General features: G+C 54.4%; 4 protein-coding genes across 4 annotated transcripts in view; 2 read left to right on the top strand and 2 right to left on the bottom strand.

Moving 5' to 3' along the window:
• Positions 1-149: 149 nt before the first annotated feature.
• On the bottom strand, positions 150-2,687 carry COCSUDRAFT_27403 (hypothetical protein). Its single transcript, XM_005650227.1, has 7 exons — positions 2,432-2,687; positions 2,118-2,276; positions 1,860-1,982; positions 1,624-1,713; positions 842-1,475; positions 582-651; positions 150-351 (listed from the first exon to the last, which is right to left on the bottom strand). Exons 1-5 carry the CDS (start codon positions 2,492-2,494, stop codon positions 1,302-1,304), a joined length of 609 nt encoding a protein of 202 aa, XP_005650284.1. The 5' UTR covers positions 2,495-2,687; the 3' UTR covers positions 150-351; positions 582-651; positions 842-1,301.
• An 829-nt stretch (positions 2,688-3,516) lies between these two features.
• On the top strand, positions 3,517-9,380 carry COCSUDRAFT_46359 (hypothetical protein; the record flags this gene model as incomplete). Its single annotated transcript, XM_005650226.1, has 11 exons — positions 3,517-3,596; positions 3,859-4,089; positions 4,331-4,478; positions 4,797-4,989; positions 5,297-5,513; positions 5,970-6,141; positions 6,569-6,763; positions 7,123-7,286; positions 7,490-7,727; positions 8,295-8,568; positions 8,743-9,380. 11 exons carry the CDS (start codon positions 3,517-3,519, stop codon positions 9,378-9,380), a joined length of 2,550 nt encoding a protein of 849 aa, XP_005650283.1.
• Positions 9,381-10,501: 1,121 nt separating this feature from the next.
• COCSUDRAFT_46358 (mitochondrial substrate carrier) lies at positions 10,502-13,715 on the bottom strand (the record flags this gene model as incomplete). Its single annotated transcript, XM_005650225.1, has 7 exons — positions 10,502-10,831; positions 11,161-11,256; positions 11,864-12,043; positions 12,475-12,618; positions 12,923-13,098; positions 13,366-13,491; positions 13,673-13,715. 7 exons carry the CDS (start codon positions 13,713-13,715, stop codon positions 10,730-10,732), a joined length of 867 nt encoding a protein of 288 aa, XP_005650282.1. The 3' UTR covers positions 10,502-10,729.
• Positions 13,716-15,586: 1,871 nt separating this feature from the next.
• Positions 15,587-24,920, top strand: part of COCSUDRAFT_40018 (hypothetical protein) — a gene marked incomplete at both ends in the record, with an annotated part of 29,724 nt that continues 20,390 nt past the window's right edge. Inside the window, 12 exons of the mRNA XM_005650224.1 lie at positions 15,587-15,832; positions 16,032-16,137; positions 16,290-16,417; positions 16,654-16,797; positions 17,172-17,457; positions 17,672-17,779; positions 18,005-20,452; positions 20,594-20,656; positions 20,814-21,047; positions 21,389-21,541; positions 24,186-24,517; positions 24,663-24,768. Coding sequence (XP_005650281.1) covers positions 15,587-15,832; positions 16,032-16,137; positions 16,290-16,417; positions 16,654-16,797; positions 17,172-17,457; positions 17,672-17,779; positions 18,005-20,452; positions 20,594-20,656; positions 20,814-21,047; positions 21,389-21,541; positions 24,186-24,517; positions 24,663-24,768 — 4,354 coding nt within the window. The remainder of the gene's footprint in view (positions 15,833-16,031; positions 16,138-16,289; positions 16,418-16,653; positions 16,798-17,171; positions 17,458-17,671; positions 17,780-18,004; positions 20,453-20,593; positions 20,657-20,813; positions 21,048-21,388; positions 21,542-24,185; positions 24,518-24,662; positions 24,769-24,920) is intronic.

Raw genomic sequence — 24,920 nt, 5'->3', positions numbered from 1 at the left:
GTTTCGCCTCAAGGCTGCTGAGGTCAGCCCCAATTGGCGCACATGGTCATGACTGATCCTTGATTGTGAGTTGCATGGCCAACTGGCACACTGTTGGCCTTCAGCAGAATTGTCTCATCGATATTTAAACACTTTGGAGTTGAGACAGCACAATATAGACAGTTCATAGCGGTCCATAGTCGTGTACGTCAGTAGGACAGAGCCTGTGCACCTGGAAGGTTTTTGCTAAACGCTAGCCTGACGGGGCAGAAGGTAGCACGGTAGGCAGTATTTTCAGAGAACTTCGCCATGGTGTCCGGGGCGGTGTTCGGAGCCATCGTTGGAGTGGGCGTGCAATTCTACAGCAATGCAGTGAGTGATCTTGCACTCCGAGATTCTCTCTTAAGAAGATTGCAATGACGTCTGCGTGCAGGTCGAGAAGGAGTATCACGATCCAGAATGTAGCATTTTGCAAGTCATGATGCCCTGTCTCGCCTGCAGCAGATACAGAGAAATACCTCTAGGGCAGTTTCCAGCGTTCTTGTCAAGCAGACAGCCTCCTCGTCTGTGTTTGCTTAAGCAAGGTATGTGTGCATGTACAGGTGAGGAAATTACCTGTGTGGCAGTCGCCATGGGAGCACGTGCTGTATGCAGGCATTGGTGCATATACAGGTGCAGCTCCTTCGGTGTCTTTGTCCTTTACCTGTGACCATGTCGGATCTCAGGCAGACTGACATCCTGACACACGAATAATTGTGATCTGGTGTATTTTCGTGTCTGCGGTAGGGCGGGGCATTGGTAGGGCCTAGTCATGTGCACTTCTTGCACAAGCAAATTTCTAATGTCCGAGACCCTGGTGCAGGCACCAAGCTAGTGGAATACACAGATAAGACAGCTGCAGAAGTGGATGAGATGGTCAAAATGCGAGCAGAAAAGAACAAGTTGAAGGGTGCTGCTGTTCCACCGTTGCAATGATTGCCAGATGGTGGTTCAGCGATGACAACCGGATTTGTTTGATCCGTTCTGCAGTCATGGCGGGGACTTACTGTCAGGAATTGGCGAGCGAGAGATTGGGGAGATAAGTGCATATTCCCCTGAAGGCGCATAAATGATGTGACATCATCATTGCTTGATCTTTCGGTTCCTTCTATTGATTACAGTATGTTTGGGCCTTTTCTAATCCTTACCGGAGAGCATTGGTGAAATTACAGAGCAATCACACTTGTACGATTGGTGCCATCCTGGTTGGGCCAGAAATGCTAAAAGCCCAATCCATCGATTGGAAACTTTATCCGGTAGAATAAATCACAATCTAGCAGACGTCATTCAACATCAGATCTTTCCGGGAAGAAGATCCCTTCTGTAGCCATCCACTCCTCGGTTCTGCCTGCCTTCTTCTTCCCGCAGATCTCCAGTTGGCCCCCGATTGGCCGCCCATACCTCTTGTCAGCACTGCTGGACAGGAAGCCGCCTGTCTCCTTGTGCTTGAGCTTCACCTGCACCACAGCACCAGAACATCTGGATGCGCAGATGTTGCAGCCTTGTCATAATCATTCCAATTGCTAGTCAACCTTGAGCATGCCTGTTGACAGAGTAAAGCATCTGATAAGAGGACCACAGATAACAGCATGATCTTAACATTACCTTCTGGTCTTGCAGCCATTGCGAGCCAGAGAACTGCACTTCCCAGTTGTCCAAATGGTCAGACTCCTTGTCATTTCCAAAGGCGCTCACCTGCGAGCATTATTGCAATGCATTGGCCATCAGCATTTTATGCGGCCGAACTCAGCACAGTACTTCTTACTGAGCTTCCTCGTCGATAAGTTGCACTTCAGCGGCAAATGCAGGAAAAGAAATCAGGTGAGCAGGCTGACGGGCACCTCCAAATTCTGTGACAGTGGCGAGGGGAAGTGGTGGCTGTGCAGCCATCTTCTGGTGGCTACATGCTGCAGCCTCACAGCGGTGCCGCTCTTAATGGGCGTCCCTTGCACACATTCTGCCTCCTGCACATGCAGCGGGATATCTTGAAGGCTCTCCCTGTCAACGCTCAACGACATAGTTCTACTTGCATCACCACTCTCACATCAAGAATTAAAAGTGCCCAGATCTAGAACATTGAGGGTCAGAAAGGCCCGCACCTGGGCTCCAGTGACAACCCATAGGCTGTTAGCATCAGAGGTGTCCTGGAAGCCAGTGACTGACTGCTGCCCGCTGCCTGAGCCATATGAGATCTCGTGCGAGTGCAGGTCGAAGCCAGTAGCGGCATGCTTGAGCTTGATTACGCTTCCACAGGTGACCTAGCGCAGTTTGGAGAATTTCAGTCACAATAGCGACACTCATCACTTGATCAGACTGCTCTATGGAAGAAGCCCACTCGGGTTTCCCACCCAAATCAACAAGAATATGACTGCAACGTAGACAAAGATCTGATCAAAGTACTTCAGCTGCTCACCGGGACATCTTCTGCTATTGTTGCAATTGCGCATAGTGCAAGCAGCACGACTAAACGGATCATGTTTGTCAAGTGGGAACGCTGATAAGTAGTTCTTTATTGCAAAGGCAAAAGACTTCCTGGCTGATCAGCCAAGGCTCAATTCAACGGACAGAAAATCTTCAAGGTAATAGATCAGTGTCGAGATGGCCTACAAACAAAAAATCGCCCCACCCACAAGACAGTACCCTACGGATCAATGCAACATGGTGGGATAGGATTGATATTGAAGATGAATTAGTGCGCTTGAGATTTCCCTCCAGAGTTTCGCAGAGTCAACATGGGAGTTAATAGATTAGAGCCTGCCCAAAGCCAGCTCGGAAGTTTCATGGGCACCCGACGCATCTGTTACAAATGCCTATAACTTGGGTGTGTAAGACTCCACCATAACGTTGTTCCATAGTTTTTGCATTTTGAACATCGATCAGAACTTTGTAAGATTGACCATTTTAGTAAAGTCTCTGAGACGCGCTGCCTTCTGGACTTCTGTAAGGCCTGCTGACAAGGAACGAGAGATTTGCACACAGCAACCCTGCAAGAGCGTACAAGAGTCAGTCATACATTGCTCAAGGGAACAATCAAGTTTGACGAGGAAGTACCAAGGTCTCTCAAGGCCAAGGTAAGCAAGTCAGCGCTTCTTATGACAGTGACCTGCGTAGATCGCTGGTTCTGTGGCACCCCGCACATCTGATCTACGGGATCGTTTCAAGTTGTCGTGCTTTCATATGAGCACCGAACTCACAGCACATCTCCACACGTTGACAGCCTTGCATGTGCAAGAGCCTGTCCTTGGACTCTTTAGTAAGAAGAGAGGGGAGGTGCATGGGCTCAGCACATTTGCTGCTCTGTCTGCAGGTTATCGATCCATTCCTAGGCTGAGAGAAAGCTAGGAGCCTGAGGATCTTGGTTTGATTGCCAACCAAGCCTTTACCCGCTGCTGGTCTGGCATTCCCCAGGGCAGCGCAGGGTCGGGTGTGTAGCAGAGCATGCTGTGATCAGGAAGTTGACCGAAAGTTGAACAACTGACGCTTTCACACGCGGCATGCATGAGGTTCATCTACTTATTCCTGGGCATAGCATTCGTTGTTGCGCGGTACATGACGCGCCGGTGGTGGCAACACCTCAGGTGCGCCAAGGGGGCAGCAATAATGATTTTGCATACCCATTATGTGCTCTTGTCTGCACCCCAAACTCCTTAGCGGCTTTCAAAAGAGATCGTTTCTTGATACGTGACCTGCCACTGTATGCCACTCCACTCCCTGCAAAGCAGCGGTGTGAAGCACGATTGAGGCCGTTTTGCGAGCTGGCAGCCTGCCCTGTTTATTGCCAGCTCCACTGTAAGCAGTGCGACCGTTGCAGTCTGTCAGTGCATGCTGGGTTCCGTGCAGGCTGAAAAGGGCGCGCAGCAGGGCGGGGTACGCCATGCAGCCGACCTTGCCGGACCTGCCGCAAGCGCCACCGCGGTCTGAGGCTGCGAAGGAGGCAGAGGCGGAACAGACGGCAAAGCACCTGAAGCAGCAGCTGCCTGTGGGCCCTCAGTACCTCAGCAGGGATGACCTTGTTGAGGCGGTCAAGCCCACCGATGCTCAGATGGCGCTCTGCTCCCTCTACAGCAACAGGTGATTCGCCCTTCTGTCCATCTACTCTCTTGTCCTTATATCCTGCTTGTCTGCTGACATTGTACTGCATGTGCACACCCACCCGCTCACCGCAGGGATGTCATGCAACAGTCTCAAAAAAGACTTTCCAATCCCTTTATTGGCAGGGAGCTTGAGGGTGCTGATGCTCACCAGTTGTTGGCTGGTTTGGCGTGCTATTGGCATGGCATGTGTGGTGACATATTGACGGTATCTGCGCCAGGTACTACACTCAAAAGCGGCTGGCGCGCGCATCGAAGAAGCTGGGCATTCCGGAGCTGACCGTGTATGACCAGTTTGAAGACCGCCGCGTGGGCCTGCGCATGTGCACCTTCACGTCTGACGTGCAGGACTTGGGCGACGGTGTCAAGGTGCGCGCACACTCACACCAGCAGCAGCGCCGATTCCCTTTCTTTCGCACACCCTAAGATAGATTCACGTCCCATGCACCACATGGGTGGGGGCCCAACATGTTTTGACGCCGGGAGTCCCATGCTGCAAAAACAAGGAATAAAGTAGCTTCAGGCTGGCGCGCTGCAAGAGTGCTGCAAGGTCACCATTCGTCAAATGTCCTTCTTACTGCTCTCCAATTCCCAATCCCAGGCTATTCTGACAATCCGTTTTTGCTGCGTGGGGAGATGACAATGATTTGTCATCATGCTGACATGTGGCGCTGAGCGGGCGCGCAGGTGGCGGCAGCGGTGTTTGCGCTGCGGGGCACGCGGCTGACCAAGGCGGGGACGGTGCAGGCGGACATCCAGCTGATGAAGGACCGCGATGCGGAGCTGTACTACTCGCAGCGCGCGCTCAAGCACGTGCACAAGCACATCCGCCGCCTCACCCTGCAGCAGCCCCACGTGCAGTGGGGCTTCTTCACCACCGGTGCGCACTCTCTGTCATCGTATTGTGGTTTCTGGCGCTGGAATAGGACTTGCGCCAGTCTGCTTGTGTCTGGTGCAAAGGCATGTGAGCGGGGGATGAGGTTTTCTGTTGCGGTAATCTGCTTCCACTGCTTCCACCTCCGTTGGGGCATGATTGCGTGCACAAATTCAGTGCAAGGCAGTCTGACGCATTGTGCGGGCCACCTGGAATCTGTGTGACCCCATGGAGCTCTTGATCATCGGTGCATGCTGCTTCATGATCTGATCTTGCCTGAGTCCTGACAGAATGAGATATGTACATTGCACAGGGCACTCGCTGGGGGGCTTTGCGGCGGCGACGTGCCTGATCCTGTGCGACCACATCCTGACGTGCACGGCCTTCGAGAGCCCCGGGCTGACCACGTTCTACCACCGGCTGGCCGCGCAGAAGGGCGACGAGGAGTTCTGGCGCGCGCGCATCACCAATTACCTGGCCATCCCCAACCCCATCAACATGTGCCAGCGCCACCTGGGCCGCATCGTCAGGTGCGCACATGCCCCCGCATCCCTTCCAAAGCTTTGCGATGTGTCAGCTTTCTGACGCAGGGAGCATGTTGGGTGGTTGTAGACGTGCAGGCCGTGCAATATGGTTGCTATCTATGTGTCGGTTGTCTGACACTGCATGTCACCCACTCAGATTTAGATCGAAAGTGTTTGTCGTGGAGGAATGCTGCAGACCGCACACTATATTTGTTCATTGCTCTTCGACTATGGCCTCATGTTCTCAGATGGAAATATTTGCACCACTGTTGAGATCCATCTGGGGATTGTTGGCCTGCACTAAAAGCGTCCCCAAAGTGTGTTTATGCAGCAGTTCAGTAGCTTGCCAGTGCTGCCAGAGTTTCTTCCACCGGCATGTCACACCTCTTTTCAGCCAATATTCACCTCAATGAAGATTTAGATGAAAACAAATTCTAAAGTAATGTGCGTGCCTCTGCGCAGGGTGCACTTCCCGCGGCTGGAGTGCCGCACGGACGCGACGCATGTGCTGCGGTGCGCGCTGGGCACGGGCGTGCGCGTCCTCAACTGGGGCCTGGCGGCCAGCGCCGGCGTCTCCGCGCTCTGCCTCGCCGCCGGCATCTCGCGCTCCGCCCTCATCTGCCGCATGCTGGAGGTGACAATCTCACTGCCGCTCCCACGCTCTCTCAGCTTGCCGCGTCCCTGAGCCTGCTCCATAAACCTGCATGCTGCCTTGCTTGAGGCCACATTTAGGACATTCCATGTGTGAAAGGGATGGCTTTCTTTCCTTCTTTTGTCAGAGACAGCCAAGGTGGTTGAATTGATGGTTTCTCGGTCACGGTGTGACATTCTTAATGACTATTTGTGCTGTGCTTTCTTGCACTGGCCCTGGCTGACGGGGGCCGGAACATAAACTTGGCACCGTGCCCACCATTGCTTGTTGCTTGGATCTTGCGAGTTCATCAAGGGGTAGGACTTGTGGCAGCTTTCACCTGCAGCGTCCTCTGCAGGCTTACCTTGCCTCTGGCACACACAGGACATTATAATAGTATGCTGGATGGGGATTATCGACGTTTGTGCAGGCGTGGGCGTCGGAGTGTGCGCTGGAGGTGGCGGTCCCTCCGGTGGCGGCGTCCGCGTACTGGAGCCTGAACAGTGCGGCGGCCATGGTGGCCACGCGGCTGGGCACCACGCTGCGCTACATCCTGCAGCAGCACTCCATGTGGCATATGGCCCAGGCACGACTCACCTCCCCCCCCCTTGAATTCCCCCAGACTGTTCCCTGCAGAGGGTACCATTCTAACCACTATATCTAAGTAAGAAAGTCCCGACTGGGCCCTGCGAGGTCTTTGGGCAGCATTGGTCCCTCTTCAAGATTGCCAAGGCTGCTTTTCCTCCAAGGTTTCCCAGATCCTCGGGCGAATTCGCAGTTGCTGGTCGTTTGAAGCACCAATGGCTGCGGTTCTGCCTGCGCTTCCGGTGAGTCTTCAAGGGAGCAGTGCTGCTTTTCCTGCCGCTCCCAGCGCTGCTCTGTATTACCATCTTTTGACCAGGTCGAGTCAGGGGGGTCTATATATGGTGTGATGTCTCCTGGGCGAGTGATGTCATGCTGATGTGGCGGGTGCGTCCTCTTCAGGCATTTGACGCGGTGGGCGGCGGCCCGCGGCAGAGCATAGAGATGGAGTCGTGGCCGCGCATGGAACGCATGACCGAGACGTTCGGCGCCACAGTTGGCCGCGCGCTGCTCGAGTCCTTCTACGCCACCGCCTCCACCGAGGGCCTCTCCGTCATCTTCAACCGGTGCGTGTCGAAGATGTCGATACCTCTGGATACCTGGGATCCAGATGAAACTATCATCTTTTGTACATAAAATTTGTTCTGCTGACAGACCCTGCAGGCAAGTGCAATTCCAGCGTGAGTGCTTCTCTATCCGTCAATGTCACTGCGTGTTGCAGTGATGTCTGGTCAATCAAAGGCTGATGTCAGCATCGGGATTGTTGCAGGACTGCGATGGTGGAAGCGCGCATCCGGCGGCTGCCGGGCTATGTGCCGGCGCGCAGCGCAGACTTCGACGACGCCACGTCGGAGGGCGGCCACTCGGCGTTCCTGTGGCGACTGGGGGACGCGTTCGATCTGTGGGAGGAGCAGGGGGATTTAGTGGATGACACCGGGGTTGCCCCTTCCCCGCTGGCAGCTGTGGATGGTCCTGTGGATGTACCTGACAGCCTCAACACCACGGAGGTGCGCAGTGGCACGCATTGTCTTTACTTTGCAGGACATGTTGTCAGGTGCAGTGCGAAGACGCGGCATACAATTGCATGGTCTGAATGGCGTGGATGGCATGAAGTTGGTTGGGACATCTGAGCGGCAGTGGTAGTGGGCTTTTTTGGCATACTCCCCTAAGTGTTGGAATAGACCCAAAAGAGCTTGATTTACTACCCTCGCAAATCCAGAAGAGGCTCAAGCAAGCAATTGAGTAGAAACAAGGTATCGAATAGAGTTGATTCTTGAGGGATTCCGCAGCGCAAGTGAAGCTGGAAGGAGAGTCTGCCCTGAGACCCGTGGTCTTTCCTTGAATACGTCAAGATGTTGGTTCTCAGGACAGAGCCTCGCAAGAACTTCGCGTCGCAGTTGAATGTTCAAAAGTGTTGCACGACTTCAATGTGGTTCAATGCCATGATTGTGCCTGGGAGGTTTCAATTTTAGAGGTACATGATATGTTGGAGAGCGAGGAGTTGATTTAGACTGTTTGCGTCGTCTGTGTATTCTTCCTGGGGATTGGCTGTTTAAAACAGATATTTGCTGCAGGATTCGGAGCTTTCAGGGGCGGTGCCAAATGCCTTTGGAGAGACCGATGGCGGTTGCGCAGAAGCTGCTGATGTCCCCTCCATGTTTGGCCCCTCGCCCTTCGAGCGCGCCAGCCTCACAGGCTATGACTCAGACGACGAGGGAGAGACTGAGGGGCAGGGGCACAATGCATCCACGGCCAATCTCAGCGCATTTGACGACTGCACCACTGATGCTGAACTGCAGCGCGGCCCCCTAACCCGCAGCTGCAGCCAATACCCTGCTTCACGCAGCTGTGAGTCATGCTTTTTGTGTGGAATTCTTTGATTGAGATGGTGGTCCATTGGTGTTCTGATCCTCAACTGTTGAGTGTCTGCATGTCTGCACATATTCTTATCATGTAAGAGGTCAAGATCCAATTGCCATTTGAGATGCAGTGTCTGAAACTGAACCCTGCCCTGGCTTGCAGGCGGCTCTCTGGGGCCTCGAAGCTCCTCGGCCTTCGTACTGGGCAAAACACTGGGCGCCAGTCGTGGTTTCTCTGACAGGGGCCAGGAATCAGACTCTCTTGACGTGTCCGGCCTGGACCCCGACACCGAGGCCGACGGCGCCGGGCGCTCGGCGGACGAGTCTGCGGGTGAGTCATCGGGCCGGCGGAGGGGCCTGTTCAGGCATCGCCGCTGGCCGTCCCGCCACGCGTACGACAGCACCTCCGGCGCCGAAGGCCCTTCCACCGCTGACGAGGCGTGGCAGAAACCCCGCCACCTGCGCAGCGCCGGCGACGGCTGCCGCGGCCTGCCTTCTGCGGCACAGTGTATGCCCGGCAGCTCTTCCCTACAGACTCCGCGCAGCAAGCTCCGCTGTGCGTCGACAGATGCAGACGAGGGTGTTGGTGAGAAGCTTGGAGGCAACGCGGGGGAGACAGGGTATCAGACGGAGTCGGAGGCGGGGGTGGATGCGGGGATGGAGGAGGGTTTGTGGGCAAATAATGCGGCGGCCGCGGCGGTCGATGCGCCATCGGCTGCCGGCGGCTGGTTCCGGCGGCCCATACTGTGGGCCGGCATCAAGAGGGGCATCCGCCGGCGTGCTGTGCCAGACCTTGTATGAAGGCTCCTCAAGAATTCTAGAGAAAAGGTTGCACAAGGTCATGGGTCGATCATTGAGTGACCTGCTCCTGTTTGCAAAGATTTAGGACCTGGCCTTAAGAGGTTCACACCGTGTAGAACATCTGGCATTATCAATGCCTTGCAGGCCGCTCAGGCATGGTATCACTCTATATTAAGAGCAGGTGCCTTCCAGTGATAGAATTGAACGCTGGTGAATGTGCTGGGGATCAGGATAATATGCTTTGTATTCTGTCATTGAGCCCTCAACCTAGAGAATTCCAGGTTGTAGAGGCTAGATTGAGGTGGTGTTGGTGGTCAGATCAATTGTCGGGCACTGTTAGCAATGTAAAATCATGTAAGTTAGCTTCAGCTTGTAGACTGCTGAAGGTAGAAACCTCATGCACATTGCTGCAAGAACTTGTGTTTAAAATAAAAGCAACTCCTGCATTTGTCTGTCAGTTAGCACATGTTGTGAGTCAATGAGTGCGAAGCACGTGAGCAACAATATCTGCGGGTTTTGTATAAATGGTATTAAATGTAAATCAAATGTACTGTAATTCTGACCTGCCAGTGAGATTCTCCACCTCATGGAGGTTTGGCATGCATGCATACATGCGCACGCCACTGAGGTTTTATAAAATTACTCCTTACATATTTGTATTGACGTCGTTGAACACTTGCATCAGGATTTTCGATCTATACCGTTCTTCAGCAAACTATGATCCTTCATGGAGACACCGATGCCACATTGACGTCCTGCATAGATATGGACCTGCCACATGCTTGCACAATGCATTCTCCACTAAGCGCTGCTGGGGGGTCCCACACATGTTATTCGGGTGTTCAAAGTAAAAAGCTTTCCTAGGAAGCGTCCTACAAGACCTAGGGGACCAACGTCCAGAAATTACCTAGCAACTTGACTTGTGCACATATTCCACTTCCAGCGGCCATTGTGCGTTGCGGCAGCACCCCTGGACACTATTGAAACCTGAAAAGGCCTGCAAAGGATGAAGCATACTGGGAAGATGCATCTAATCTAGCCCTTTGGGCCCCTTTGTGGCCTACAAACCTGCGCACAGTGCTCCCAAAGGGACAAGTACACAAGGCCACGGCATTATCAGTGCCACTACAAGGAATGCCGGTCATGTAGCATCTAAATTATAGCAATGCAACATGCAACCTGCAATAGGCTGGAAGCAACAGCGCCTTTCTAGAAACCACAACCGCAGACTCAGTATATGGACTGTACGTGCCCCATGATCTCGAGCAGATCCACAGTCTTCTCTGAGCTCTTAAGTCTTGACTGCAGCACTGATCAATGCGGCCCACTTGCACAGTTTGTAGCTATGGCTATGAGTGCGGATCCACGCCCAGAAGCAGTTTGACCTCCTCGAACACAAACCAGCTGATGCCGGCTGCAGGGGCCACCTTGGCCAGATTTGGCAGGATGCCCTGCGTTCAAAATCATGCTGGATCAAAATGTAATTCTCTAGCCAAAATAACACCTCAGCATTTCACAGCAAGCTCCGTAAATCACAGACAGAGTTCCTTGTGCCGATGGTTTTGCCAATGTGCGTTTCACACCCCGCAGCGAGTTGCTTGAAGCAGATACTTCTCATCTGTCAAGCACAGCAATCACAATATGCCTGAGGTTCCTTGTGCCCAGCTTGAGACAAAAACACATGACAACATCATATCAGGGGGTAGATCGAAATGGGCACCCTCCAGGAGAAAGATTTGGCAGAGCAGGCCCTTCAGAGCATATACAGAGCATGCCGCACCTTATAGAGGCCGCGGACGCCCTCCTTCTGCACGGCCTGCGTGAGAACGTCCATCATGCCTGTGTACTTGTGTGGCCGCCCGCAGTACCCCTGCGCCTGCTCACGCAGCCACGCCAGTACTCTTCAAGGGCCACACATGTCATCGCTTTGCAGAATGTCATAGTATCATGGAAGCAATGTCTGTGACGCCAGAACAAGATGAGACATGTTGTTGATGAAGTTTGAGGAACAGCATGTATCTTGTTGAGACACTGAGGCCGTGATGGGCAACCTCTTTCATCTTTCCCCAAAGAACTCCGAAAATTTGCCCGTGAGATTGGTCATCGTCACCAACACAGCACGCCCCAAAATGGCCTTGCAACAGATATGGCCCTGCTAGGATCGCACAAACTCCTGATTGCCCTGGGGTCATTTGCTCCCATGGTTCAGCAGGACCCCAGAAGGAGGCGTGGTCACCTCTCTTTTCTGCGACATTCCTAGGAGCTTCCAAGTACCTACGGATTCCCCCATGTCAAGAATGGGAGGGAGGGCACACCCGGAGGCAGGTGTGCATGAAGGGCAAAACCTTGCTTCTTTATGCAACGCCGTCGCTAAACAGCAGCGGCACTACTTGCCGGGAGGGAATACATCCACCGCATGCATGTTGCTCCTTTCTTGATGAGCTCTGGCTTCTTTAAAAATGACATAAATGAGAGATGTGCACCTGGAGGCGGGTGCGGGTGAGGGCGAGTGGGTAGGAGGAGAATTGGGCGATGGTGGAGGAGGCCATGCCGGCGGCCAGGATGGTGTATGGCGGAGGCGCGCCGTCATAGTGGTCCAGCAGCCACTCCTTCAGCACCTCGAACGTCGCTATGTCCACCCCCGCGTACGGCAATATCCCAATCTGCACCACCCACGCGCTGTACTCAGTACTTGACAGATATATTCTGCGAAGCACAAACCCCGGTGAGCACCTCATGGAGAACCCTGTAGCAGCACATACAACATGCAGGCTGGCCCACATCCTTGGCCTTGCCCATTGGCCCAATGTCCTGACCACTATTTGCCATTGGCGAGCGAGCATGGGACTTTGTCGTCCTTCCAAGTGTACTGCGCACTGTGTCTTAGAAGACAAATAAAGGGCTTGATCCTGGTGAACACAGGAGCTCTGTACAAGAGGTCCTTCACAGCTGAAAAAAGGCCCAATTGGAACACCCCGACATACTAAGCTGCTACCTTTGACTCCCTTCCAATCACTACCACACTCTTTCTCTGTTCAATAAGATGGCCCATGCAAGCAAGACATGAAGGAGGGAGTGGGGTGGGTGCGCGCACGAGGGAGGGGGAGAGGCCGCGGTAGAAGGCACGGTAGCCCTCAAGGCGTACGATCTGGCGGAAGCAGTCCGACATGCCCCGGTACGTGCCCATCGGGCACACCGCCAGCCGCGTCCGCACCAGCTCCAACGGATATATTGTGAACTGCGCCCATAAAAGAGAAGAGCCATCAGTCAGTGATCAAGGGACCCTGTAGTGTCAAGATTGAAAGACCGTGACGACACCGATGATCTGCACATGCTGAACAGCTAACGAGTGAGTTTCAAACCAGCTGCTCCCTTGCGCGTTTGAATGGTACAGAGAGATGGCCGTAATTTTGCTTGAAAGGCGACATGGTCAGGCGCCAACCTGATGTGAGACCCGCTAGTGGACAGATGCACTTGTCCCTTGGAATATAAATCCTTGCTCCAGCGCTCGAAAGGTGCAATGCAGGAATGACAAAGCCCACCTGTGCCACGGCGCCTGCGAGAGCGCCGGAGGCCATGCGCTGCAGCGGGGTGATGTTTTCGAGGTCGCTGGCAAAGACGCGCTTCAGCCGATCGTTGCATGTCAGCTTGATCGCCGTCTCCGGCGCGATCTTGATCACGTTCGTGCCGTTGCCCCGGAAGAACGCGCGAGCCGTGCCTGCGCACAAAACCGGATACCCTCTCAGCGCATGAGAGTTGCACTGTATAACTCCTCCTATGAATGATTAGATTCCTCTTCTTCTGCCAAGGACTTTGACTTACCCCGCTAACGTGCCAGCATTGACTTTGGCACGAGCCTTATTCCAAACTGCCAGGCCTGTGAGTCAGCGGGTCAGAGCATGCATACGGTGCCAGTGACTGTGTCACTCAAGATCACACAATGGGGCGCGGATTTTCAGGGGGCGCGAAAGGGGCAGAGAGCCACCTTCGGAGACCATCCTGTTCCAGCCATCGCGCACTGTCAGCGCTGTGCCGCTGTCCTGCACCTGCAGCAGAAGCTTCACGCGGTCCACCGGCGCCGTTGCTGTACGGCTCACCGCCCCCGCCAGCCCTGCACTTGCGTAAACACCCTCAGCCAAAGTTGGCAAGCACACTGGTCGTCACTCCCTGCTCTCCTGTCTTGTTGTCGTCATGCTGAAAGGCTCTCATGGAAGCTAAAAGGCCATCATAGAAAGATAAAGAAAACCCAGAAAGGGATTGTCATGAGCATGGTGTGAGGCTGAGGGAGGCACCTCCAGCGAGCAGGATCCTGAGTGCGCGCGAGGATTCGTCCATGTGGCGAGGAGGGCCAATCTGCTCGCAGCCCCCCTCCGCCGAGACATCTCCCCCCGCACTCGTTGCGCCACCCCCTGGTCAGAATCTGCGTGATGCAGCGCTCCACAGTTCCAGTGACTTTGGCTGCTACAGCCAAACAGGCGAGCGGGGCCCCTCACTCCTGGGGCAATATCTGGTCACTTGCCTCTGCGCTGCCGAAAGCAAGGCCCAGGGCAGGCTGACTGCTAGCTGCTTGCAGCTAATGGTCGGGCTGCCTGCCTGCTGCCTCTATCAAGATCCTTCGGTGAGGGTTGTGGGGAGCCCTGCCAAACGATCACTCCTTTTTCATACAGCTCAAGTGCGGAGGCATCTACTGATGAAAGAGGCCTGCTGCACGTAGCAGAAGCTGTCCAGCTGTCTCCTCGTATCTGCAATGCACCGCAATATAGTGATTGCTTTTTGATCACGGTAGAAGATATTGGAACTTCCGCAAATCGCCGCAATCACGAGCTTGGCGAGTACAAGAGGCAGCTACTATGGTAGAATATACTCTAGCAGCATCTGAACACAAGATTAACACGCGCAAGAATCCAGGCAGTACTTTACAGGAAATAAAGATGCCAATCTGGCCTGATCGGTACGCAGCTGTATCAAGCAAAGCCAAGGTAGCTAAGATCCTCGTTCTCTAGGTTTGCAGGTCTCATGCGGCACCTTTTGGCATCCCGGTGAAAGGCATGCAAGCGTAGAAACATGATTGATGAACAAGTGTTCGCTCGAGAATTACCACAGCAGGGGTACCAGCAGTTGTAGTAGCAGGACCGCTCAAAGTTGCTATGCTTCTTCCAAAAACAATGGTGATTTTGGCAGGATGCGGACGCCCTTTCAGAAGGGAGTCCTACCGATCGGCTGAAGTAGGCTGCTGCAGTCTGCAAGGGAGCTCTGTTGGTCGACAATCTGAGACCCACAGGTGTTCAAGGATGACTCACCGGCACGCAACAATGCAGAGCGCCAAATTTGGGCCTGAAGTACAAGGTTTAAATTGAATGCAATTTGCTTGCATTATGCAATGCAAGCAGTGTTTTAATTGTCATTTTTTGACATCGTCTAATTTGCGATGGAGTTCTCATTAGGTAGAGAGCTTCCAAGAATGCTTGCGGGGTGAGGATGCCTGATCATCACATAAGAAAGGGCTGCCCGCACAAGGTAAGTCTTTGCTGATTTTCAGTGTTCTGATGCTTGAGAACATGCATAACAAGTCTCTGCGAAACAATGCGCCCAATCAAACTGGAAGCAGATCCTGTGCGCAACATTAAAAAAAAACTTGTCAGCCTGTTCAGGGAGGAGAATATAAGACGATGGTGACCTCCTCAACTACGAGGAGGTGCGACCAAAAGCATATTATCAGCGACTGCGTGCGAAAAAGAGCTTGCTATCACATATGCTATTGTTCCACCATTCATCTTGCTTGTTTCAGTGCTAGATTGCAATTTAATTTGGAATCTGTTGGAGTCTGGTAACCTGTGAGCATGACGGACAGAAGAATTATTGCAAAGGCGTCTTAGAGCAAATCAGAGGTGTAATCTGCACTTTAAAAAGTGCTATGCTTGAGAGTATGCTCGCTGCCCTGCAGGGCACCAGGGCATGCCTCCTAGCTTGATACGTAGACGTGTACGATGGCAAGCAGCAGCAGGACCAACTGGACAGTGGCACCAGTTGCTTCTCCTGCTACTTGCTACGAGCAGCTTCAGCTTTGCATCAGGCCAAGCAGGTGAGGTACCAAGCTCACCGAAGAGCAGTGGACGTGCTCCGTTGTTACACCATATCTATTGAAAAAGCCTGAAATTGCTCCATCACCCAGCCTGATACGTTTTGCTTGCAAGCCAGGCAATGGAATGCTGGGGGCAGTCCAGCGGATTTTCAGTCGGGAACCTCAACAGCAGCAGGCAGCAAGTGCACCACAGGTGGGCAATGTCCCATCGCTGGCCTACAGCCAGGGCCTCAGCAAAATAGAGGGGAACACAGACGCCTCCAGTGCTCGCAACGGGGGGACTCCTTCGAGGAACACAGCTGCTGCTGCTGCTTGGCAGGACAGCGAAGGGGATTCTTACCAGTCATCATCAATCTTTGACAGGCTCAGGGTGAGCAGTTAATAGTATGTTAGCCAGTACCATTATCTTGCCTTGCGGTTCCTTACAAATCTTGCATGGAGTATCTTTGGAACAGTCCATGCGCAAGATTTGCTGCATGTAATTGAAGAAGAAGAAGTGCCTGTGCATGCATGTTGGACATGCATGATCACATACTGGACTGCTTTATATTTTGCTGTGTGGCCTGTAGGAGGGCATCCTGTGCACAGCAGTCGACAACTGCCTCATCTGCACTTCAAAGTCCAAGTGCCTCATCTGCAACGCGCCCTTCAAGCGCAGCTCAGAAGGGGACTGCAGTGAGTGGCGGTCCTATCACAACCATTGCTAGCAGATAATCCCTGTCTGTTTTTACTTGCATGCATGTTGATCCAGGTATTCTGAATAGCAATCGAAGAGTTCACTCACTTACGGTTTTCTGTGACCAAGACAACGTGTTCTGTGTTGCCAGCGTGCCCCAAGAACTACGAGCTGTCTTTGGATGGCAGCACCTGCAACCCGGTGTCTGACCCCTTCCACCCCTTCAAGAGCATCCAGACACAGCTCAATGATGTCAACCAGCGGGTCGGCAATCTGGCGGTGAGACCCTCAGCACCCCTGTTTTGATTCTCCTCATTAGAGGCACCATCTTCTGCAGCAAGCTGTTCTAACATCCTAACACCTGATGCTATGCTCTATCGCTACAACACAAAGGTCCTTCTTTGCAGAAGATTTCCAGTGAAGGGCTTTTGCTTTGGTATCATGCGTTATTTAAATCACTCATTGTTCGTGTATATGGTGAGGCGTGCTTGACACCACCTGCATGTGCGCTGCAGGACCAGATCACAGTGCTGACGCAGACGCTGTCAGCGCTGACTCACTTTGTGACGGGCTTTGTCACCAACACGACGGCATGCATCCTGCAAGACCCTCTGTGCAGCACCTGCCTCGATGCCACCACATGCAAGACCTGCCGGGAGGTGCGCCATCTCAGACCGCACCTCTGCTGTTTACAATTTAGGCGCGAACAATGTCTTCAGGTCAAGACAAACACTCATGGAACTGCTGTGCCATAGTGCACTGCCATGTGCAGGCCTTCTGCTCATGTGTTAAGGAGTTCCTGAGGTGTTCTCGCAGGAGACTCAGGGTACTTGCTTTGAGCAGTACAAGGGCTAATGATTTGGCCCTCATTTCAGATGACCTTCCTGCATCTGAATGCCTCATGAGCCTAGCTCCTATACAGCCTTCATGTGCAGCACCCGAACATGCAGAGAGGGTCGGTGAGTTACGAGTGCAGGAGTGACCCTTGCAGGGGTGCAAGTGATCTGCTAACCCTTTCTTCACGCCTGCACAGGGGTACATCCCGGGGGCGGACGGTCGCTGCCGCTGCGACGCGGCGCTGTCGGCAAACTGCCTGCAGTGCGTGGTGCCTGGCACATGCGGGCCCACCCCGCAGCAGAGTCTCATCGGCCCCGTGTGCCAGCCCGGGTTTGAGCTTATTACTGACCCCTCTGCGCCTGCCGAGCCTGGCAAATGCATCTGCGTCCCCTCCACCGCCGGCACCAACTGCGAGGCCTGCGTCATGCCGGGGGTCTGCGCCGCGTGCGCAGGGGTCTTTACACTTGTCGATGGCGTCTGCGGTGCGTTCCCTGCCACATCCCCTCCACTTTTTCCTTGGAAGCTGCATGTTCACTCTATTACACCAGTTCGTCTCACGCGCATGGATCGCGAGAACGACTTCTGTCTTTGACATTAGCCAGAAGAGTCTGTGTACAAGCTGGCCTTAAAGTATGTCAGACAAAGGTAGATATCCCCTTTCTTGTATCTCAATATCTTCTTGGCTGTGGCTTGCAGGCTGCCCACTGGTGAACACCTGCCCTGCTTTCCTTGGGCCCACTGGACCGAGGGGACCTCCTGGAATGTATGGCCTCAATGGGACCTTTGGAGATACCGGCGCCACAGGTACAAAATTGAAAGAGGTCCCATATTTGAACCCATGTGCATGTTGCAATTTTTGCGCTCAGGATTGCAGTGCAGTTTCTGATAAGCTTTGAAGGTTTATAATGTTAGTATATTCTGTAGGTCAGCTTTCGCCCATTACTTACAGGAGGTTTAACATGAATGTAGAAGTTCAAGGGGAGAAACAATCATAATGGCCACGTCTGAGGCTACAATGTGCCATTGCAGGCTATACTGGGGCAGTGGGAGATACTGGGGCAACTGGCTTCACTGGGGAAGTTGGAGCAACAGGCTTCACCGGCGCTACCGGCTTTACCGGGGAGACGGGCGCCACCGGCTTCACTGGAGCCACGGGCTTCACTGGCAGCACAGGCGCCACTGGCTTCACCGGCGAGACTGGAGCCACCGGCTTCACGGGCGCCACCGGCTTTACCGGCAGCACTGGCGCTACAGGGTTCACCGGCGATACTGGAGCAACCGGCTTCACGGGCGCCACCGGCTTCACCGGCAGCACTGGGGCTACCGGCTTCACCGGCGATACTGGAGCCACCGGCTTCACCGGCGCGACTGGAGCCACCGGCAGCACTGGCGCTACCGGCTTCACCGGCGATACTGGAGCCACCGGCTTCACAGGCTTCACCGGCAGCACTGGCGCTACCGGCTTCACCGGCGCGAGTGGAGCCACCGGCTTCACTGGCGCCACCGGCTTTACCGGCAGCACTGGCGCCACCGGCTTCACCGGCGAGACTGGAGCCACCGGCTTCACCGGCGAGACTGGAGCCACCGGCTTCACTGGCGCTACCGGCTTCACCGGCGAGACTGGAGCCACCGGCTTCACGGGCGCCACCGGCTTCACCGGCAGCACTGGCGCTACAGGTGTCACCGGCGAGACTGGAGCAACCGGCTTCACGGGCGCCACCGGCTTCACCGGCAGCACTGGGGCTACCGGCTTCACCGGCGATACTGGAGCCACCGGCTTCACGGGCGCCACCGGCTTCACCGGCAGCACTGGCGCTACAGGTGTCACCGGCGATACTGGAGCCACCGGCTTCACAGGCTTCACCGGCTTCACGGGCAGCACTGGCGCTACCGGCTTCACCGGCGAGACTGGAGCCACCGGCTTCACGGGCGCCACCGGCTTCACCGGCAGCACTGGGGCTACCGGCTTCACCGGCGATACTGGAGCCACCGGCTTCACCGGCGAGACTGGAGCCACCGGCTTCACTGGCGCTACCGGCTTCACCGGCGAGACTGGAGCCACCGGCTTCACGGGCGCCACCGGCTTCACCGGCAGCACTGGCGCTACAGGTGTCACCGGCGAGACTGGAGCAACCGGCTTCACGGGCGCCACCGGCTTCACGGGCAGCACTGGCGCTACCGGCTTCACCGGCGAGACTGGAGCCACCGGCTTCACGGGCGCCACCGGCTTCACCGGCAGCACTGGGGCTACCGGCTTCACCGGCGATACTGGAGCCACCGGCTTCACGGGCGCCACCGGCTTCACCGGCAGCACTGGCGCTACCGGCTTCACCGGCGATACTGGAGCCACCGGCTTCACAGGCTTCACCGGCAGCACTGGCGCTACCGGCTTCACCGGCGCGACTGGAGCCACCGGCAGCACTGGCGCCACCGGCTTCACCGGCGAGACTGGAGCCACCGGCTTCACCGGCGAGACTGGAGCCACCGGGTTCACTGGCGCTACCGGCTTCACCGGCGAGACTGGAGCCACCGGCTTCACGGGCGCCACCGGCTTCACCGGCAGCACTGGCGCTACAGGTGTCACCGGCGAGACTGGAGCAACTGGCTTCACGGGCGCCACCGGCTTCACGGGCAGCACTGGCGCTACCGGCTTCACCGGCGAGACTGGAGCCACCGGCTTCACGGGCGCTACCGGCATTACCGGCAGCACTGGCGCTACCGGCTTCACCGGCGAGACTGGAGCAACCGGCTTCACGGGCGCCACCGGATTTACCGGCAGCACTGGCGCTACCGGCTTCACTGGCGAGACTGGAGCAACTGGCTTCACCGGTGCTACGGGCTTCACCGGCAGCACTGGATTTACCGGCTTCACCGGCGAGACTGGCGCTACTGGCTTCACCGGCAGCACTGGCCCTACTGGCTTCACCGGCGCCAGTGGCTTCACCGGCAGCACTGGCGCTACCGGCGAGACTGGAGCCACAGGCTTCACCGGCAGCACCGGCAGCACTGGCGCTACAGGCTTCACAGGCGAGACTGGAGCCACCGGCTTCACAGGCGCCACCGGCTCCACCGGCAATACTGGTGCTACAGGCTTCACAGGCGAGACTGGAGCCACAGGCTTCACCGGCAGCACCGGCTTCACCGGCGAGACTGGAGCCACAGGCGCTACCGGCTTCACAGGCGAAACTGGAGCAACGGGCTTCACCGGCAGCACGGGATCTACTGGGTTCACCGGCGAGACTGGAGCCACAGGCGCCACCGGCTTCACTGGCAGTACTGGCGCTACAGGCTTCACAGGCGTGACTGGAGCCACAGGCTTCACCGGCAGCACTGGTGCTACCGGCTTCACCGGGGAGACTGGAGCCACAGGCTTCACAGGCAGCACTGGCGCTACCGGCTTCACCGGCGAAACTGGAGCAAGGGGCTTCACAGGCGCGACTGGCTTCACCGGCAGCACTGGAGCAACAGGCTTCACAGGTGAACCTCTGAGACATGTCCTCAGTCGTTGTTTCCTTACGACAATGAGCTGCACCCGATCTGCCCTGTGCAAGGCTTGCACGCATGTGAAAAAAAGAAATATTGCGGCCTCATTGCTGATGACATGCATGTGCCTTGCAGGATCCACTGGAGCTACGGGCTTCACTGGAGCCACCGGTGGGACTGGAGCAACAGGTTTCACAGGTGAACGTCTGAAACATTTGCTAAGAAGCTTTTTGGTGAGAGTAATAATGTTTGCAAAAGCTGAGTATGCACCAGCTCTGCAGAATAAAAGGCTTCCATGCGTGTGAATCAGGGAGTTGTGCAGTCTCATTGTTGATCCCATGCATGTGCCGTGCAGGTTTCACTGGAGCTACCGGCATCACTGGAGACATTGGAGCCACTGGGGTGACTGGAGCAACAGGACTCACCGGCGCTACCGGAGCAACTGGCTTCACTGGAGCCACTGGCTTTACCGGCAATACTGGTGCAAGTGGCTTCACTGGAGCCACCGGCTTTACTGGCAGTACTGGTGCAACTGGCTTCACTGGCGCAACTGGCTTCACGGGCGCTACTGGCTTCACAGGATCAACAGGTAATGGTTGCCCTTGTACTTATATGTGCTCTCATAAGGTGCTCTTGATCTCTGTGGCACTGGAATTTCCACACTGCCCAGGATCTCTTGCTGGCTCAATGTTGTGTTCACTGCACAAAACAGGGTCCACTGGAAACACTGGCTTCACTGGTGCCACGGGTGGCACAGGCTTCACTGGAGCGACTGGTACCACTGGGGCCACAGGTGAAATTCCTGGCCAATGGCAAATGTCAGTCTGGTGAACATGTGCTCTTGCATGCTATTGATAAGAAGTGATGCAGCGTCCAAAGAAGTTTGATGCTCTTCAAGTCGTAAAACAGACTGTTGAATTTGTGTCGCAGGCGCCACAGGGGTCTCTGGCGCGACGGGCTTCACTGGTGCTACGGGCTCCACTGGCAGCACTGGTGTCACCGGAGCAACAGGCTTCTCAGGCGCAACCGGCGCAACCGGCGCCACCGGCTTCACTGGCGCCACTGGCTTCACCGGCACAACAGGTGCAACAGGTGTCACAGGGGCCACTGGTGCAACTGGAGGCACTGGCACCGCAGGGAACACTGGTGCGACGGGCGTAACAGGACCCGTTCCACCTTGCGGCGGGCTCTTGCTAGGGGCATTATGCACTTCCTCTGCGCAGTGCGCCTCTTGTTGCTGTAGCGGAGTCCTGGGGCTTCCCCTCAGGACGTGCCTTGCTATCGTGGGCACCGCTGGTTGCATATGATAAGATAATGTCCACGCCACACCACAGACGAATTGTGCATCACACTATAGTGATTTTGGGAGTATCTGGGGAGCCCTAGTGACACTACCACTGTAGCGGCATCAGTATTCCTTTGCTTGAAATGCTAGGGGCTCACTGGTGCCGCTGCAGTCGTGATGCCATTAGGCACTTGAGGCTTGAAGCCACAAGTTTTGATTACTGTTCCAAGCGAGCAACATTGTTTGCGTTCCGGTTGCTATAGAGGGAAGGCAACTTGACATTGCGAATACAGTTTGACAGACGAGTAAAAGCATGTTTTGACCAATAGCTACCGAGTAGAGGACTCATTTATTTATCCTGTCTTGCTTCCAGTAATGTGCTTGCTGACATTAATTTGGTGGGACTGAACACTGCATTAATGCCAATATTGGTATTTTCAACCTTGGCGAGATTATTGGGATCAGTAGAGGGAAGCTATGATCGAGGGAAGCTATGATCAAGAAGTCACTGATATTGTCCAATTGTGTCTACGGCTTGCATCTGCCTGGGAAGCCGTGCCTTGTGCACAGGACTTTGCAGCCAGCTGCCTGATTTTTGTTACTAAGTCTGTCAATAAATCGAGTTCAATTGGAACCATGGCAATTCAGGTAGTTGGGTTTAGAAGTAGCGCAGCGGCTTTGTTAGGCAGCTTTGTTAAATTTACTTATGGGGCAGCACAAATGGGTCAGCGTGTATGTGCAAGCATGATGCGGCACATCTGCATTGATTTGCACTGATCACTGCGGTAGGCCTATTAAGTCCTGGAATGACTCTGTTGGGAAAGACTTGGATAGTCTTGGGCTGGCCCTGACATGGTGGAAAAGGTGCCAAGATAGGCCGAGCTGGAAGGCTGTCATAGAAACGCTGCTGCTACGCACCTAAGCCAACTGTGGCTTGGATAGGCATGAAATAATATTAATAATAACTGCGGGTGGCTGCAGATCTGCGTTTTGTGAGAGATCTGGCAAAGTCTGTTGTTGGTTTGTTGTTTGTAATTCCATTTGCTTGCTAGTAATCTTTGGCTTTTTGAACTGCAGCAACCGTTGCAGCAACATCAAGACAGGGCAGACACTGTCATGGCATATGCATGCCGGCATGCATCTGTTGGGCGCGCGCCTTGCATCTGTTGATCAAAGAAAATTCAAGAGATATCCAGAACCTACATCATGTCATGTCATGATGACTGACTGAGCACTTGAGCTAGCAACGCATGCATACACGTGGCAGTCACAGCACTTCCCATACGGTTCTCTTGACATTTAGCGAGTGCGAGTCTATACCGGTATATATAAACGTTAGTTGATTGCAAAGGGCAGGATTCACTTGGGAGCAATCCCATCCAGTTATCTCAGTGATCTCTTGGGGGCCCCGGGGTAGCCCTCTTGATGGATGGCGCCACTTTATCGGAATTGAATCCATTTGGGAGAGAGCCACGGCAACCAGTCAACCAGCCAATCAGGATCCAGAACATCGAGCCAAACTTGGCCTTCAATGTGTTCAAATCGTGTCAAGTAGACTGCGCGCGCCTCTCGTGTTCTTATCTAGTAGCAGCGCAACTTGTCCGCAACCTATGCGTTGCGACGCAGAGATGCATCTTAAGAAGGTAAGGGCATCTGATTGTAGCAACTACGTAGCTTCGAAATTTAAAAAAACATGGATAACAACAAAACACAGTTTCCAGAAAACTTGCTTTGGTGATGAGTCCTCTCTACCTCACATTGTGAGATCTGCACAAATTTCTCAAGATATATCTGTGTTGGATGCAGATGCTCTCAATTCTACATAATCCTGAAACCTGGCAAGCCGGGATGTTGACCCTCCAGAAACTGGGAAGGTAGGCCAACCACTCTAACTTATCTCGTTTCCAATGATAAAGAGATCAGGTGTCTATATGATATTGGAAAAAGCGACTAGCAGTGGCATCAAGCGTCTATCGGAGCTTCAAGTACCTTCATCTTATACTGTACATCAGGAAGGACGCGTTGGACGTTTAGAAGCACAAATACTCAACTGGATTTCCATCTTGTACATGGTTTCTTTGAAAACTTCAAAGGGATATATGAAAGACGTAATTGCCTGCGGTGTCCTGCAGGGTGCCCTGGCATGCGTACTAGCTCAAGAAGATGTAGGGAATTAGAATGGCGAGCAGCAGCGCGAGCAACTGGAAGTTGCAGCCAGTTGCTCATATTGCTTCTTGTCACATGCAGCCTACGATGTACAGCAGGCCAGCTTGGTGAGCAGTGGCTGGCAATCTGTATCTGCTCAGGATACATGTTCATGGCCAGGAAGTCATTGCCGATGGGAAGCCATTCTGTGCCCTGTACTCTTCGTGTGCATGCCTCTGTAGCCTGTCCCATGCTTGCCAAGTTGCTGCTCTTACGGACCTCACCGTAATGGAACAGGCAATGGCTTTCTGGGAGCGATCCAGAGCCTCTTCAACAAGGCGAGCCAACCAGAGCAGGCGGCCGGGTCCCTGCCCCCGGCCGCCAGCTCCGATTTTGTCCCTTCGCTGGCGTTCAGCCAAGGCCTGACAAATATCAAGGTGGTCCCAAACGGCTCCAGCACACCAGCCAGTGGCGCCGGCTGGGAGAAGGGCTGGAAGCAGGATGGCCCCTGGAGACCTAGTGAGAGCGACAATGTCTTGGACAGACTAAAGGCAAGCGCTGTTGTCAACCATGGATATACTAGAATCCTCATTAACTTTAATTCCTTCCTTTTGACTGTCATGTGCCTGGTGAGTCTTTACGCGCCTCCCCATGCCCCCAAGGACGCATGAGGTGTGCATGCATGCAAGGCTCTTGCAAGTGGCATGTCAGGGGAGGTCTCAGGTTCTCCAGTCAGTTGAAGTGTCTTATGGCAGCTGTTGGGGTGCCATGCAGGATGGTGTCGTCTGCGCAACGGTAGCCAACTGCCTCATCTGCCCTACAGCAGCAAAGTGCCTCATCTGCAATGCCCCCTTCAGGCGCAGCTGGGATGGAGACTGCGGTGAGGCCCCCACCCTCACGCTGAGCAGCGCTCATCCTGTGATGCTCTTTAGCACTGCACTAGCATTGCCCAGAACCTCAATGCATTTTGGATTGGAGCTGTGGTATACAATTGTCGGTCTAAGCTGTCTCATCAAGTACTTGTTGAAGAGG

Source organism: Coccomyxa subellipsoidea, assembly GCF_000258705.1.
Source record: "Coccomyxa subellipsoidea C-169, whole genome shotgun sequence".
In the NCBI taxonomy this organism is placed as follows: Eukaryota; Viridiplantae; Chlorophyta; class Trebouxiophyceae; family Coccomyxaceae; genus Coccomyxa; species Coccomyxa subellipsoidea.
The sequence above is the reverse complement of the archived record's forward strand: the minus strand, read 5'-3'. Positions and strand labels throughout refer to the sequence as shown.